The 18,840-nt window shown below is 40.7% G+C and overlaps 1 protein-coding gene across 3 annotated transcripts in view; it reads left to right on the forward strand.

Moving 5' to 3' along the window:
* Window positions 1–18,840, forward strand: part of TNFSF8 (TNF superfamily member 8) — a 48,696-nt gene that overhangs the window by 17,554 nt on the left and 12,302 nt on the right. For 2 of the 3 annotated variants that reach the window (XM_037797322.1, XM_037797321.1), the window contains exons 3-4: window positions 3,933–4,004; window positions 5,548–5,646. In XM_037797322.1, coding sequence (XP_037653250.1) covers window positions 3,933–4,004; window positions 5,548–5,646 — 171 coding nt within the window. Of the gene's footprint in view, window positions 1–3,932; window positions 4,005–5,547; window positions 7,783–18,840 lie in introns of those variants that run through there. The other variant, XM_037797320.1, reaches the window with a different exon arrangement.

Consider the following 18,840-nt stretch of genomic DNA (forward strand, 5'->3'; position numbering starts at 1 on the left):
AAATCCTTAGAGAGTCAGACTGTTCATAAGTCTGCAAGATGCTCCATTCTATACTGCAGGTGTCTGGAACTCAGAATGTGTGAAGACACAATCCACCACCTGGGGTAGAGCCCACAAAGGCAGAAACTGGAACTGGGGTTGACTTCTCCCTGCTGCAGGCCTGGCAGTGGACAGCTGAGATTACACAGCCTGCCTGCTAGACTAAGCTAGAAGTGCCTTATAAACAATCAACTCCACACTGCTCTTCATCTAGACAGGGAAACTGAAGCCCACAGAGGGAAAATTCCAGGATCCTAACTCCCAAGCCATCTACTTAGCTACTACTTGCAGACAGTTCTCACTGCCCCCTTGCCAAGCATTCAGTTCTTCAAGCTAAACCGGTTCAGTCCCCTAATGACAATCAGCTGAAGAATGAATGAGGCAGGGTGTGTTTCACACCCTATGCTTCCAGCTTCACACTTGCAGGGACATTACAAGATTCTAGCTTCATACAGCATCTATTTATAAGCCACTCCTTCCTGCCCCATAACCAAAAAAGAAAGTCATATCATGGGCTCACCAATAAGAAGGAGACTCAAGCCATGTGGCTGATGACCCACAAAATATTCCTCTAGCTCTTGACAACATCTTCATGGCCCTCAAAGCAGCACATCCATCTTTGAACAGCACTGACTGGCCAAATCTTATTTGAGCTGCCAGCTCTGTGACTTACAGTGTGACTTGGGTGTCCTTAGTTAAGGTCTTCCCATTGCCTCATCTGAGAAATGGGGATGAGGTCAGTGTTAGCCATTGGCTGAGTGCTTCTTCTCCTTAAACTTCTACTTGGGGCCTTAGTGTTTGGGTCCCCACAGAGCAGGCTGCACCGTCTTCCTGCTGACAGCCTTGAATGTTAAAGAAACAGCGATTGTGCCCCCTATCCCGGGGATCTTCTGCAAGTTAAACAGCCCCATTCCTTCAACTACTCCTCTGGAGTCCTGGTTCCCAGCCCCCTTCTCTGAGCCAGCTATAGCTACATCATCCATTCTTAAGGGATTGCCAGTGGTTTTCCTGCAGCTTGAAACCGTCTAAAAATTTTTTGAAGAAAAACTAAAATACGCCATGCCATTTGACTTCAGGAAATGCAAATGTTTCAAAATATGTTTTTTTCCATCCTTGGGTTTCTCAGAATTATAACTGAGGTCACCCTGCTAAACATGTGAAGACCAAAGGGGAAAAAAACAACAAAGGAAACTACATGTGAGAAATGCAAGCCCAGGCTTATACTTCTGCAGCCACTTGTTTACAGAAGCTCACCTGACTTAGTGCCACTGCAAGTGACATGGTGGGAGAGCACTTTGGTCGGCGAACAGAGCCTGGGTCTTGGCGAGATGTGATGGCCTTGCCCCAGGGGGCACCTCTTATTCTTCATCTAACCTAACCTGTAGAGCCAATGAGAGAATGAGGCCTGGTGTTATTCCAGCCCCAAGGGGAAAAGCCAAACATCCCCAGTTCACTCCACTGATGCCACAGGTACATACCTGGCAATCACAGAGCTAAGTAAGATACATGGACTAGGGTCAATTCAATGAATATTTACAGAGCACCTTCTGGGCACCATGCCCTGGACTGGGCAGTGGACATGTATAAACTGTCTCCACTCTGAGGGTTCACAGGCTAATGGAGGGGATGAATAGGGAACAGAGGGGATGGACAGAGGTTTCCTGGAGGAGAAGATGACCACCGGATCATTTTAAATGATGAATAATTTGCTGTGTGAAAGGGGAGATTCCAGGTAGTGGGAACCAGCAGATGCAGAGCTGGAATGACAAATCAACCATGATTTTTTTGGGGGGGAGTGGTCTCTGAAAGCCCCCAAATTCCAGGATAGTTGTCAAACCTCCACTTGGGCATCAGGGTCCAATACCCTACATTGAATCTCCACTCCACCACTGACTTGCTGTGTAAACAGGAACAAAGTCACTTCCAAGTTCTTTATGTACAAGGCAGAAATAATTATAGAGCTGTTTTTATGGCGTGGTTGTGAGAACTAATAGAATAATACATGAATATATGCTTAGCACTGACCCTAGAAAGCAGCAAGCATTCAATAGGTATTAGCCATTATTGTTGTTACTATCACGATGACTGCTGCTGCTACAATCATTGTCATCGTCATCATCATGTCATCGTCATCATCATCATCATCAATGGAACCTAGTGTGCAAGGGAAGGAAAGAAGGTGAGGGATGAGAGCAGAGAGTTCAGCAGGGGTCAGAACATAAGGGAGCATGAATGCTATGCTAAGGATCCTGCAGATAAAGTGAGTCAGGGACGGATTCCAAACAGGGAAGAGATGTGAACAGATCTCCCTCTCTGTGGTTCCTTCTAATTGATGTCCAAAACTAGATCTCAAAAGGAGAAGGTTGGCTCAGGGGAAATTTCTAGCAATAGCCGCCATCCATTCGGAGAATAGGCAATCCTCAGGGTTGTGGTTCTAATCCTACACACCCCAAGAGTCTGGGCTGTGAGCTGAAGCAGGCAGGACCAAGAAACAATAGTTGGAGGATGAGTGCGGGGCAGGGTCAAGACAATTGGCCCTCATTACCAAGAGGGGATTTGGACCAGAGCCTCTGTATGGGTAGAGGGCAGATAAGGATGAAAACGTCTGCCTCCTGCTTCTGCTGGGTGTGTCTCTAGCAGTTACCTTATTCAGACAGCAGAGGGACCTCTTCACTTAATTTTCAACTATTCCAAGGCCCCTGGAGCTATGAGGAAGACCAAGAGGGACTTTCTCAGACCTGGGCAGAGGGCAACGGGGAAGGTTCTGAGCCCAACAGATAGTACTGGGAGGTCCAGTGGATAAACACAGCAGAGTGTGGATATTTCAATTGAATAGACCTATGGATGATGGAATGAGTGGTCATCTCTGGTGATATCATCAGAAAGAAGTCAATGTCAGGTCATAAATCTCCCAATTTCACAAATAGGGAAACCAAGGCCAAAGATGACAAGCGATTTTCCCAGAATTTGTTGGATTCATGAGTCATTGCAATAAATGTATAACTTGGTCCTTTGCATGCAAAATAGTTGCTATAATAAGAAAAAGTAAAGCTGCTATCACTAGGGAACATGTTAGAAATATTTTTATTTCTTAAATACCATAATGACATAAACATTGTTTGTTCCTCTGCCAAGGAGGCTCCAAATAGCAGTTATCCTCCTACGAGCTCTTCAATCCTAGATCCTCTTGAAATTGAGTACAAGGATCTGTTGTTAATCTCCACTGTCTAACAAAAGGCTAGTGTAGAAAATCCAGTCTCTGGATTCAGACAGACACGGCAGTGACTCCTAGTATGTCTAACAACTTGCTTTTTGACCTAGAATGTATCATTTGTCATCTGTAGGCATCAGAGATGATGGTCACTCCCTCACAGGGCTATTCTGAGAATTAGACTGGATGATAAATATAAAAGAACCCAGACTAGTATCTAGTGGACAGTAGGTACTCAAGGAAGGATAGCGCTCACCACTACCAGCTTCACCATACTGATTACCACTGCCTGGCTGGTGACCATGGCACCATTTACTTAATCTCTCTGATCCTCAGTTTCTTCCCATCTGTAAAATGGGCTTACTAATACCTCTCTTGTGGAGTTGGTATGAAGATTACGTGAGGTCAAGTACGTAAAAGGACAAGACCAGTGCCCAGCACGTTACAGGGACTCAGGTAACACTTGTTTCCACAGCCTTCTCTCAAAGCCCAAGTAGAAACAGTCAATTAAAGGGAAGCTTAAAGAACTTGATGGCAAATGATAAAAAAAGAGGTTTTCTTTTTGTACCCAAAATGCAAACAGAATGATAAATGTCTCCACCAAAGGGTCATAGAAAAATATCTGGTGTCTCCAGTTCCCAGAACAGTGAAAGACATTTAATGTTGATCTCCTTATCTTCAGGAAATTGCTCAGAGGACATGTTCTGTATCCTGAAAAGGTCTCCATTCAACAAGACGTGGGCCTACCTCCAAGGTCAGTAACTGAATCCAGGAAATACAACCATAGGAAGACAACTTCCTGTGGACTTTCTGAAAATTCTAACCAAGGGGTCACAAGTAGAGACCCATAGCAAAATGTGACCTGCAGATGTGTTTTGTTTAGCCTGCACAATATTTTTTATGATTTGAATTTGAATGCCTTAGCAGGGGAAGGGGAGAGTTTTACTCTCCAAAGCTAAAAGGCTCCTCCTCTCTGAGCCCCATTAACTCATTTATGTTGCCTGCCTGGCCCCTGCAGGCATTTGCATACCATCACTACCACCACCGTCACCACCACTACCACCACCACCACCACCACCATCCCGTCACCACCGTCACCATCACCACCACCACCACCTCCATCACCACCATCACCACCACCATGCCTCTCTATTCAGTCACCCATCAGTTGAAGCCAAGTGCCTAGTACTTCTACTGCAATGGAAGCAGGCTCTCATTCTCCACCTCTCTGGAGTTATTCATAAGGGAACCATAAAATTGCCTTGTCCTCCCAGACTGACAGCTTAATAATAGGTTGGCACGGGGCTCATTTGCATATCGCAGCATGCTTCAGGTTAGAAGCACCTCATAAATGAAACAGTAAGAGGTACTTACACTGCGAAAGAATGAGATCTGGAGGAGCTAGCCAAGAATCCCTGAATAGCCATTCTGCTCATTTTAAAAATTCAATTTTGTGGTTAGATTAGTTCTCACCCTTTTCAATTGAATTGCATCAGGATTTAGAGGGAAAGTATGGAGACAATTAAAACTTACACACCAGCTTTATAGTTCTGAAAGGCAACCTTGTCAGTGAGTGCTGATTTTCGCTTGTTATGATAATGAGAGATTTGGCTTCTGACATGGGCAGGATTTGAAGGGTCTTCTGATTCTCTGCTTTTCTACAAATCCCAGATGGCATGAGCCCCTTAATATGCATGTGGAGTGCTTACACAACAATGTTTGGCTGCCCCTTTAAGGAAGGAAGACAATTAATAGTTAAGGCATGCATATTAATGTGAAAGTTAACATATTGAGATTCTCCTGGATCTCTTGATGTCTAAATAGGTTATTAATTGAACAATCTTAAATGTCCTATCTCTAATACATTATGCAGTCCCTACCAAATAGCAGTCCCCGCCAAATGCTCACTAATTGACTGACTAAAGAAACACTACAGTCAAGACCTTGTTAGGAAAACAGTCCAGGAGCTTATAGTCTAAAAAAGTAAAGAATAATAATACAACAATTGTTAAGTGAAAAAAATTAATTTTACATGAAGTAGAGCTACAGCACCATGTGCATTCTGACCCTCCAGCTTTGAGCATCAGAGAAATGGAAGGGCTGGTTTTGTACTTGTGCCATGAATAATAAGTAGAACCCAGAGAGAGTAACATGGAAGACATTCCAGACTGTTGGAACAGCAGGTGACACTATGGAAAACATGGGTCTTGAATGAGCAACCTTGAATAAAGATTAAAATTTTCCAATCTGTACCAGACAACATGCTGAATAATTGTTTTTTCTACTTTTCTTTCCAGTGTCAAAGCATATAAACAAAACCAAGTTGTCTTGGAACGAAGATGGAAAGTTCCAAGGAGTCATGTATCAGGATGGGAATCTGGTGATCCAGTCTGAAGGTTGGTACTTCATCTTTTGCCAACTCCAATTTCTCGTGACCAAATGCCCAGAAAACTCTGTTGACCTGAAGGTGGAGCTTCTCATCAATGAAGTGGTCAAAAGGCAGGCGCTGGTGACAGTGTGTGAATCTGGAGTGCAAACCGAAAATATATACCAGAATCTCTCCCAATTCTTGCTGGAATACCTCAATGTCAGCAGTACCATATCAGTCAACGTGGATAAATTCCAGTATGTGGATACAGATACCTTTCCCCTGGAGAATGTGTTTTCTATCTTCTTATACAGTAGTTAAGACTGAACAGTTTCACCTGGCCTTCAGGAAGAGAGCAGCATTCTACCGTACAGTACTCCATCCATCCAAATGCTTGGGCAAAAAGACAACTTTAAACCAAGTTTAAAACCACAAAGGATATTAAATGGTATTCATCTCCTTCTATCTGTTGGGAAGACACAGCACCAGGGTTAAAAAGAGTGAAGTATCTTTCAGACAGAACACAGGGAAGCAGTGTGGTATGGTGGGCAGAGCCCCACACGTGAATCAGAAGGGATGGATATATATACCCCAGCTCAAATATTAACTCACTGCATCACCTTGGGTCATTTCTTCACACCCCGGAACTCAGGACCCACGTCTGACAAACAAGGGAGCTGGGTTTGGTTCTCTCCGAGGTCTTTTTCATCTCAGAAGATCAGGCTTTCTCACCACAGACCTGCAAGCTAGGATTTCAGGACGTGTTATGGAAGCCCCCAACCAAAGGGAGACCCTCCATACCAGCAGAGAGCCCGTGGTCCTAACAGCATCTGGCTTCACTTTACCTGAGAAACATCAGAATATGGGAACAAGATTCAGGGTGCCTTGCAGAATTGTTGTGAACTGCAGGATCTAAAAATATCTAATAGAAAGGACTGCCAAACGGATCATTCAGAAACTAAAAGACCATCCAGGGATTTGAAAAACCATCCAATCAGCCTGACTCCATTGCAGTTAAAACTGAGAGTGAGTCAGCAACAATGGCATCTGTGCTGTACATTCTGCAAACAGTCAGCATGCAGTGGTCAAGGTGATGAGCTCATTTATCCAGGGAAGAGCTGCTGCCAGTCTACTGTGTGATCTATTTCTGCTCCCTGCTTCAAACACCTCTCAGAAAACATTTCTCTAGAGGGTTTTGAGGGCCCTGTAAAGCTGTCGATAGACAAGGATGACCACAAAAGAGGTGAGGAGAACTTTCCAGCGATGGCAGTGTCCTCTCCTGATTTGGATAGCCGTGCAATTTCTTTAGCTACATCAACCTTTACGTCCTTCCATCATCTCTGGACAAGCACCCTGTTTTTTGAAAGAGGATGTTGACACATCATTGAGTTGGAGTGTAAGCCCCTGAAGTTATGCTTTAGTAACAAAAGAGGGACCTTCAATTGGTATACAAAAAAATGGAGGAAACTTTGCATTTTTCTCAAGGAGGGGTGAAGGGAGAAAAGAAAAGGAACAGGAATGTGGGAAAGTCTGTCAAAGAAAGACTATAAAAGACTTAAGAAAGAACCAGCAGTGGTGGTACAGATGAGAGGAACTTTGGAGAACAAAAATGGCTAAGGGAAACGTTTAAGTCATTTACAGAGCAGTGTGCCATATCAATCTCCTTGGTCTCCTCTACGTAATACTCAATAAAGTCTACATTTCTCTTTAATGTGTTGTGTGAGTATATTCTTTGGGAAGATTGGGGATATGAAGAGATGTTGGATTTATCAATCCAAGTGGTAGGTGGTAAAGAGAGAGAAAGAGAGATTTGGGAGCCAAGAGCTAGAGAATTAAGGAGACATCTGGCATTTGAGTTATATTCTACCTGCGTGGGACAAAGGCATCTTGTTTGAACCCAACTCATGCATTCTTTGAAGAGATTATGTATCCCAACCTTGAGTAAACTAAAGCAAACTTTCAATTGTATCACATTCTAATTCCAGACAGCTTCCTCTTGCATTTTCCACCAATCTTCCTTGAGCAGAGGTCACCAACATTTGCACTGTTAGCAGTTACTAATCTCAGCCTTTATCAAAGAATGCTCTGAAAGTCAACAGCTGAAGACCAAGGGGGCACAGAATTTTAAGGAATCCTGTGGTAAAAAAAAAAAAAAAAAAAAAAATTTAAAGAGAGTAACCACTAATAGATCAGCTGAGTTTAACCTAAATTTAAACTTTAAAGCTAAATTCCATTATGCCCTGATGGTTAACCAGCCCCTCATAGAATGCTATGAGCAAGTGACACCATTATCTACAGGCAAAACAAATAATTTTTCTAAGTAGGCTACCTGAAACATATGCCTCTGCTAAAAACTCAACTTAAGCTTGAAAACTCTTTGCTCTCTACCACCATCACCACCATATAATTGCAGAACTTTTAGAAAAAGGTGGGTGAGCTAATAAGAAAAAAGTCAATGTAGACAAAATGTTACTGCCCTTGGAAAAATTAATGTGACTTTCTTTTTCCATATTTGGTAATTTTTTCTTCACCCAGTCTCTCCATCACCCACTAATGAAATCCTGCAACTCGCCCATCTAGTCACACAAACGATGGCTCAGAGACTGGCCCAGTAGTACCCCATGATTACCACTGATAATACCACTGGTTTCTCTGGCACTGGGGACAAAATCCTTTAGTTAAAAGAACAGAGAATAGCCAGTGTCATTTCTGGAAAGAGTCTGAGAGAGCACCTAAGTCAAGGTTTGAGTGAAAGCCCAGTAAGGGACAGGCACTTGCCCAAGTCCTCACGGGCTGTTAATAGCACAGTGGGAAGTTGAACCCTGCTTCCTGACTCCACGCCCATTATTTCCCACCAAGCCTTATCAGACTCCTCCTCTAGCCTTTCTGTAATTCCACAAGTCACATCTTTCCGGCCTGACATCGCAGGAATCTCCAGCAGGGATTTTCTCTGCTCTTCCTTTTATCCCACCCCAGTCATTCCAGGCCCATCATTCTAACGTGAGATATGCATGGTCTCTTTCTTCTATAGAGTCAGTATACAAGGTCAAATCACAGAAAAGCTTAGAGTCCCAATATACAAAATTTCTGTCTCTCAGAAATTAAAGAGATATATTATTTTTTTCCAGTAAATAATTAAAAATTTGTTGATTTCATTTGAGGTTGTACATAGATTGTGTACGTGTGTACATGTATTTGACTCGTCATCTAGGCTTGTATTTATTTTTAATTATAAAAAAACAGAAAATATTATTTCTTCCATGCCTCACCAGGTTACTTAACAACTATTAATATTTCACTATATTTGCTGTTGCTTCTCTTAAAAGGTAAAACAATACAGATACAGCTAATCCCATCCCCAGAGAAAAGCACTGCTCTGAAGTTTGTGATCTTTCACTTGCATAATTGTATACCTGTTTTCCCATAAGAATATATAGCAAAAGTTTGTATAATTTTTAAAATTTCAGTAAATTATGTCATACTTTTTATAACATATTGTGACTTGATTTTTTCACTTAACATTAAGTTTTTGAGATTTATCCCCATTTATATGCGTATATCTAGCTCATTCACTTAACAATATGTCATTGTTTGAATATGTCACCGTTTGTCCCCTCTCCTATTTATGAACATATAATTTGCTTCCAGATTTTCACTAATACACACAAAGTGGCAATAAGCATGGCTTCTTGTACAGCTGCCACCACTTGTTGCTATTTTTCTATAAAGCAAAAATACATGTTGTAAGTTATAAATAGTGTCGCAAAGCTACTGAGTTAACCATGGCTAGTGAAGGTTTAGGTCCTTTTGGGGACACAGCACATGAGCTTAAGCTTAATCCTTAGAATCTGAAGGGCTCTAGAAAACTTTCCTAAGCTCTTCTCTTCTGGGTACATTCATTCAAAAACCATGACCTGAGCCCCAGTGCCAGCCCCTGTTACAGGGCTCTGCCAGGCCGTGCTGAATCAGCCCTAGTCAGCATGTGTTTAAAACACACCTTTCCAAAACACTGTGACAAGTGACCTCTTTTCACCAGAGTGGAAGAAGGACAGCCACAACTCCAAAAGAAGGCATCTCCCCAAGCTCATATGTCTGTGTTCCTCCAGGTCTATTTGTGACCTCCTCTTCACTGGCTCCCTGAGGGATTTAACCCATTCCCCTGGCTTCAAATGTCATCCTTCTGCAGATGACTCCAAAATCCACATCTCCAGCTTTGATTTTGCTCCTCAATTCCAGCCCCACCTATTCAGAAGCCACCGTGTTCTACTTATAGTTCTCTCCTGAGACCCTACGGCAGCAGTCAGTCTCAGCTTCTGGATTGTGGTGGTTTCCTGTTTGCGAAAGTAGCGTTACGGTTCTAGAGGGAGCAGCTTTCTGACCATAAGATCATTGAAGAGACAGCAGCTCCCATGGTGGTCCAGTTCCTAGCAGCGGCTTTAGAGGTTGCTCCTGAAAGCTCCCAAAAGCTCAGCCTGGATTCTGTTTCCTCAGTCCTCTTGACAATTCTATCAGCCATTTCATACCCTGTGACAGGTCCCTTAGTATCAAACAAGTGAGAATGAAGTCTGTTCTCTGCATCGCTGATACTCACACACTAGTCTCAGCGCATACAGAACTGACTTCATGATACTTCCTCCAAATTTACCACCAGTCTTATGTTCTAATCTCAAGAACTATCCCAAACTCTCATGACCCTTCTTTTCCATTTCCCAGCCAGTCAAGATCTTGCCAATTTGGTCAGTTCTCTGGTCCCAGCCACCATCACCTCACTTGTACCACTAATCACTGCCTGTCTTACATCCTTGTCTCCTAACTCCCTCCTTGCTCCTTACAAATCCCATCTCCATACATCAATAATAACTCTCCATTGTTCTCGGGATAGATGATAAGAATGATAGTTTATCAAGTTCTTAGAAATTCTGCACTTTTCATGTACTCACTCATTTAATTCTCAAAATAGCCCTAATGGGTAGACATTGCTAACCCCATGCTGTGGACAAGGACATTGAAACTCGGAGACATTGAGTAACATGGCCAACCTCACACAGCCAGTGGGTGGTGGAGCCAAGAATCAAGCCCCGGTTTGTCTAAATCCATATACCATGCTCTAATCATCACAAATACAGCCTTCCTAAGATCTAAGCTCTGTAAATCAGAACCCTATCCATCTGGATCCTATGTACCTGGTTAGCTCACCCTTGCCACTGGCTCTTTTCAGATTTTCTTCCTTCTACATGGAATACTCATCTCACTCTCTTTTGCCTGACTAACTCCTATCACCATTTTGGGCTCCATTCCAACTTCACCTCCTCCAAGAAGTCTTCCCAGTATCCTCTGGCCTCAGCTAATCCCCTGCTTTCTTCTTCCCTACTTCCCCTATCCTGAGTGAACTTCCTTGTTCACCTCCAGTCAGTTCTCCCTATACTTCCTCTCCAACATCCAAACCCCTGAAGGCAGGAGCCCAATCAATCTTATTCAGCCCTGGATCCTCACAGTGCAGCAAAGCTCCTGGAGTGGGCAGAGCAGATGCTGTACAATAAGTATTTGTTAAATGAATAAATGAAGTAAATCTCTTTAAACCCCAGCTCATTCTAGAGGAAAGATCTCAAATGACCCATCCTTAAAAAAAAAAAAAAAAAAAAAAAAAAATCAAGGGAAACAACCCTTTGCAAAATATGGAAATGTGAATTGAAAGCCACAATTCTTCTACAAGTATTTTTCAGCACCCAGAGAGAAAGAATGCCTATTAAAGAAAGGTGACATTTTCAGAAAATAGAATTCATCTGGTCCATCTGAGAACTTGAAGGGAAAAAGCAAACCTTCACTTACTTTACTGAATCCCTTCTATGGGCCAAGTGTAATATAATCACCATTTAATTTTCTTCCTACCCCTATGAGATAGCTGTATATTCTAATCATTTTGTGGATGAACATACTAAGTCAAACTTTGGGACATATTAGAATTAACTGAAAGGCTTCCAGATATCCTGATGCCCATGCCACATCCTAAACCAATTGAATTAGAATATCTGGGGCTAGAATCCAGGCAACAGGATAATTTCAGTTCCCCAAACTTTAAGGATTGGGAATCAGTGGTTTAAATCCTCAAATTGTGTGCTGGGACCAGCAGCCCCAACAAACTCATTAGAAATGTAGAATCTCACACCCACCCAGACAACTGAAACAGAATCTGCATTTTAATAAGATCCATAGGAAGCTTTAGTTTTGATGTCTTTCCCTGTGTAGTGGGTTGATTTGTGTCCCCCCTAAAACATATGTTGAAGCCCTAACCTTGATACATGTGAATATGACCTTATCAAGTTAAGGATCTCAAGCTGAGACCATCCTAGATTTAGGGTGGGCCCTAAATCCAATGACTGGTGTCCTCAAAGAGACAAGAGAAAAGAAGGTCATATGAAGACTGAAGCCCCAAGCGAAGGAATGCCAAAGATTGCCAGGAGCCACCAGAAGCTGGAAGAAGCAGGGAAGGACCCTCCTTTAGAAACTTTGGAGGGAGCATGGCACTTCCAACATATTGATTTCAGACTTCTGACACCCAGAACTGTGCAAGAATGTATTTCTGTTGTATTAAACCACCAAGTTTGTGGTAAACTGTTAGGACAGCCCTTGGAAACTGAAACATCCTGGTGAGTGAAGAATATTGCTTAGAATCATGATGCTTCCCTGCTTCCCCCCAACTGACTTGGAGAAATGGACTCTCCCCCTCCCTTTCTGTGGTTATGAAAATGGGAGGGTCTAAGTGCTACAAAGGCATCATTAATGAGATCAACATGACGATATTCATTTGCAGTTATCGTCACTGAGTTTTTCAAAATTGCTTTTGGCCCAGCTCTCTCCATTGGGAATCTTGGGCAAAAGCTGGGTGAGGGATCTGGCCAATATTTTCAAAGCTTTGAACAGACTCCAGAAGCTTGAATGGGGGCTGTACTCTCCCTATGGGCAAGAAAAGAGAGAAGACAGCTCCAAGGGTAACTCGTGGGAAAGGACAGGAACTTTGGCACTTAGAACCCCGAGTCTGAATCTCAGCTCAGGCAATTACTACATACAAACTTGGTGAGTCACAGTCCCTCTGAGCTTAATTTTTCCTTAGCTGTAAAACAGGAAAAAGTCCTTCCAAAGCCATTGGAAGAAAAAAACAAACACAACCTTGAAAAGCATGCAAATGCAGAGTATTTTTATGAAGTTCAAAATCAATAAAGGAGTTTGCCCATGGAGAGAGGAGCAGGAAAAAAAATCCATAGCAAATTTGAGAGGAATCAAGGTTCCTCAAACTCAATACAGCCTGCTCCCATCTGTATCCAAAAAAACCCATTGGACCAACAGAGGTCTCTGGGAGGCAAACCCTCCAGGGATGATTTAGTATTTCAGAGAAAACGGGACTGGATCAACCAACTGATATTCGGAAGCTAGATTACTGGGGGCCTCTCCCCATGCCCCCACTTTGTGGCAGCAATGATCACACTGGATATTGGTGCTTGCATGTCTTTTCCGCCGCTTAGAAGTGACTATCTAGAAGGCAGGGAATCCAGCTCCATTCCCCAGTGCCTAGATCCATGGTGGCACAAGGTCAGCGCTCAGGATATATTTAGATTTCACTCAAGACAGAAGGAGGAAATCTCCCACTGTGGGTATCCGCTAAACTAGCTAAGAACATGATGAATTGAAGGCCGATCCACTTCACCACCAGAAGGATCCAAGCAAAAAGCAGCTGAAGTATTTCGTCATTTCACTCCCATTGCTGAGGACATGGATGACATAATTGCCATGACTTTCTGACTTTGCTTTCTACTCTCACAAAGAGTTTCATTTTACCAGCTGGCTTGATGCAGTCAGCATCAGGCGCAGTAGCGGTCAGGGAAGAAAGAACTCAACCCATCACGGGTTTGACACGGCAAGATCAGGGAAAGCAAGAAAATGCATAAAGAGGCTTAATTCCAACTGCCAAAGTTATATTCGTATACCGGAAAACACAGTCATCAATTTATCTGATCTTTTTATGTTCCTCCTTCATTAGCTATGGTGCATTTATTAAAATAGCTTCATAGTATATGAATATATGTATAATAGGTACCATATTTAAACCTTAGAATTATAGTCCATTTCATCCTACCAACAGCCTTGTGAGACAGAGATTACCGTTCCTATGTTACAAATAAAATAACAGAGGCTCTAGGAAATGAATAGGTATGTCCAAGTTTAAGCAGCTCCAGAGCTGAAGCGACAGATGTAAATACTCTCAGACTGACTCCAGAGGCACGTCCCTAAATGGCCCACTGTGCTGCTGCAAAGCCACCTGGCCTTGTGTGTACCAGTCCCTTTGCTTACAGGGTCCTCGCCCTCCCTTCTCAGCTTGGTTACCTTGAACTCATTCAGAAGATCTCAACTCAGACATCATTCCTCAAGAAACATTACCAGGCTGAGTTGAGCATGGAAACCGGACCTTGGCATCTGCACCTCTTTCTAAATACTTGTCACATTGCACTGTACTTCGTATGATTATGTTTCCGCCTCTTGCTAAACTGTAGACTCCTTGGTAAGAACAATGTCTAAATGGAGTGCACCTTTCCAGCTAATACCTAAAAAAGAAGTGATTCTTGCTTCCAGATTATTTTGCTATGCCCCCCACCACCACCCCCCATCCTACTCAGGACTCTGGAAGGGACACTGCTGCCTTGAGGCTGGAGACTGTATAGCCCTGAGACTTGATGTCCGTCGCTCCAGAAACAGACCACTTTTTCTCTTGGCCAATGTCACTGCTAAGTGGAAAATCTTGATCTTGGTGATACCAAGCTAAGTCCACATAGGCAAGAAAGAGCTTATTTTCCACAACCAGAATTGTCCAGGACTTTCCATGACTTGGATTCTTGGCCCAATTCATCCTGACCCCAGAGAGGGAAAGAAGTTTTACCAGCCCCAACCCAAAGTGCCAACTCATTTCCTGCTCAGAATTAACCACTTCCCAAAATGATTGACTGTGTGAACATCAATTCCCTTCAGGGGAAAACCCCGCCCCCACATACCAGGCTGTCGTCTTACCCTATGACCCCAACCTGACAATCAACCAACACTCAATACTGGTACGCTTCCCAGTATGTGACTCATTTCGTTCAACCATCACTTTTTTGTTCTGGGTCAGTTTCCTTGATACACAGTGGGTATTCAGTACATGTTTGTTGAATAAAGGAAATATCAAATACCATCTTCTATATGCATACTACATGGCATTCCATTTCTGGAGAGAAGCTTTTTTCATCTATGTCTCTGAATACCTGAAGAAATGAAGTCTCCATATAAAAGAGACACAACTATTATCTCCAAAATATTAGGTCTGCAAAAAAGATCAGGTTAATAGTATATTAAAAATACAGGTGGAAAAAAAAAAAAAAAAACACAGATATCCCAGTAACCATGGTATTACAAATAGTAAATCTGAGTAGCACAAAGAAAATGCAAGAAAAGTAAGAGACATAGATATGCCCTTAGTCAGCTTCAAATTGTATTTGGAGAATAAGTTGTATATATCCAACATATCTTGAGAAAGCAAAAAATTACATATTAAAGTATTAAATTATAAATGAAAACCTCACCGTAATGCTGTAATATCAGGAAATCAGTGGAAAGAGGACAAGCAGCCACAAGAAGGAGATTGCCATGTGACAGGACGCAGAGGCAAGCCAAGGAACCAAACCACTACAGACCTTGAGGAGAACTTCTGGCCTCACTGACGCCTTGATTTTGAACTTCTAGCTTCTGAAACCACGAACTATTTAATTACATGGTTTAAGCCAACCCATTGTCACAGCAGCCTGGCAAACTAAGACAGGTACATAGAATGAAGATGGTGGCTTAAATGGCACATGAGAATCAATCATCCTTTGAAAAAAATCTTGCCTTGACGGATCCTTTTTAAAATTCTTCATAACAAGTTGGGTTTATTTTAAAATATTGAAAAAATGCAAAAATAAAAATGTAAAAGCATTCCTTGATACTTTTGAAGTAATTCCTTGAAAGTTGTGGGAGGAGAAGAGGGACAATACATAACAACCTCCTTCCCCATCCAGGCTCTTGAACAAAAGATTAAGGAAGACGAGACATTAAAATATCACATTTAAACTGATCGGCTGAGTTGGAAGATGTAGTGTAGCTTCAGTGCCAATGTCCAGCCCTGAGAGCTGTATCCCAGATCTAGACAGAGTTACCTGTTACAACATCACAGAATCCTGGAGAAGTACAGAGGGCTCCCAAAAGGAAGAAAAAGAGAATTTTAGAAAGTTGAGAAGAACAGATTTACCAAGCAGGTAAGTTACTCCACCATCCCTGTGGCAGAATAAACAAAGGAGCAAAAAGAAACACCGAGTTATACTGAGCTTCTGTCATCTGAAAGAAACATCTGGAAAAGGGAAGTGTACCTCACTAGTGTCCATCATTCTCTGAAATGTTTTACACTAAGAAGCAAAAGAATCATATTTACAAAACCTAAAACTAAAATCATAGTCATTTTCCCTCTGGTTGGGAACAAGGCAAGGATGTCTATTATTACCACTTCTATTCAACACTGAATTGGAAATCCTAGTCAGAACAGAAAGGGAAGAAAAAGAAATAAATTACATAAATATTGGAAAAGAAATGAAACTGACTTTATTAACAAATGATACAAATATTATAGTTAAAAATTTGCAAAAGATCTACAAACAATTAAATGAACTTAGCAAGGTTGCTGCATACAAAGTTGATAAATAAAAATCAATCATATTGCTATGCACTATCAACAAACAATTGGAAAACAAAATGTATAAAAGTATACTATTTAGAGTAGTACCCCAAAATATCAAATACCTAGGAATAAATCTAATGAAAGATGTAAAATGAATCACCTCTACCTTGAAAATTATAAAATATTGCCAAGAAAAATGAAAGAAGACCTAATTGGGGAGATAGTCCAAGTACATTAATTGGAAGTCAATATATTATGATGTCAATTCTCCTCAAATTGATCTGTAGGCACTTTATATGTGGAAATTGACAAACTGATTATGAGAAATCTATTTGGAAATGCAAAGAACCTCAAATAGACTTGAAGAAAATGAGCAAGCTTCAAGACCTACACCATCATATTCCAATTTATTATAAAGCAAGGTAATCAAAACAGTGCTACTTAGCCAGGGATAGATAAATAGATCAATGGAATAGATAGCAGATCTAAAAATAGATCCATACATCATTTAAATTTGAATTTGAATTGTGACAAAACCCTCAGTGGAAAAACAATGTTCTTTTTGATTAATGATGTTGGCCAATTGGATATACTTATTTTAAAAATGAACTCTAACTTCCTATTTTTCACCATACTAAAAATGTATTTGAGCTGAATAAGAGACCTCCATGTAAATGGTAAAACAATAAAGCTTCTGAAATAAAACATGGGAGAATATCTTCATGATCTTGAGGCAGGCAAGAATTTCTGATACAGAATATGAAAGACACAGACATAAAAGAATAAATGATACTGGCATTCATTAAAATTAGAACTTTGGTTCATCAAAAGACACCATTGTGAGAGTGAACAGGCAAGCCACAGATTAGGAAGATATTTGCTACATGTATATGACAAAGGAGATATATATGTATGAAGAACTCCCATAAGTCAATTGAAAAGACAAACTAATCCAATTTTTAAAATGGGTAAAAGACTTGAGTGGGACTTCAAAAAAGAGAATATCCACATAACCAATAAGTATTATATGAAAAGGTGCTTAGTATGATTAGTTGTCCGGAAGTGCAGATTAAAACCACAATGAGGTAACACTACACGCCCACCAGAATTACTGAAATTAACATGACTGACGGTGTCAGTGTTGGTGAGCATGTGAAGCAACTGCAAATCTCACATATTGCTAGGGGAAGTGAAAATGGTACAATCACTTGGAAAACTATTTGGCAATATCTGCTAAAGTTAAACACATGCTTGTCCTATGACACAATCATTCTACTCCCAGGCATAGTTTTAAGAGAATTGAGGTTATACGTCCACAAAAAGACAGGTAGAAGAATGTTTAGCACAGTTTATTCATAATAGTCCCAAATGAAAACAACCCAAATGTCCCTTAACAAAAGAATGGGTAAATAAATAGCAGTTAAATTCACACAATCTACTACTAAGCAGCAATAAAAGGACAAAAAAAGATAGGACAAGAAGTGAAACTGTTTTTATTAACATGATACAACTATAATAGTTTAAAAATTTCAAAAGATTTACAAATAATTAAATGAATTTAGCAAGGTTGCTGTATACAAAGTCAATATATAAAAATCAATAGGGTAAATTTAACATTCTGGGAATGCCCAGGAATGACTATGGTCTGTTAATTTCTGATGGGTATAGTAGGAACAAGTTCACAGAAATGTTACTATATTAGGTAACTTTCTTGGGGTAGAGTAGGAACATGTTGGAAGTAAAGTAGTTATCTTAGGTTAGTTGTCTTTTTCTTACTCCCTTGTAATTGTCTCTTTGAAATGTTCTTTTATTGTATTTTTTTAATTTTTTTATTTTTCATACAGTTGATTTAAAAAAAAAGTTTAAAAAAATGTTCAAAAAATAGATTGGGGTGATGAATGCACAACTATATGATGGTACTGTGAACAGTTGATTGCACACCACGGATGACTGTATTGTATGTGAATATATCTCAGTTAAAAAATCAATTATATTTTGCTCCACACAATATATCTGCTAAACAAAATAGTATGAATGAGTCTCAAAGACATTTGGTAAAGCAGAAAAAGACAGACATAAAAAGATATATCCCTTTTGATTCCATTTGATGAATGGAGTGCATTCATGTGTGATACATGCTTCTATTTATATAATGTTTAATAACAGGCAAAACTAATCTATGGTTACAGAAGTCAGAATAGCATTTATCTTGAGGGTGGGAGTAGTGTGGGTATTGACTGGGAAGGAGTATGAAGAAAATGTCTTGGGTGATGGAAATGTTCTAAATCTGGTTCTGGGTAGGGTTTACACAGGTATACACAGCTGTAAAACTTCGTTGAGCTGTATTTGGGCATTTTTATCTCATTTAAATATTAAATTAAATTTTAAAATATTTTAAAGAAACAAAAAAAAAAAAAAACTCTACTTTAATTTCAATTCCATCCCGAAAAACAATCTCTAGTAACTATTTGGTTTTTTCATTACTTT

Source organism: Choloepus didactylus, chromosome 10 (assembly GCF_015220235.1).
Source record: "Choloepus didactylus isolate mChoDid1 chromosome 10, mChoDid1.pri, whole genome shotgun sequence".
NCBI classification, from domain to species: Eukaryota; Metazoa; Chordata; class Mammalia; order Pilosa; family Megalonychidae; genus Choloepus; species Choloepus didactylus.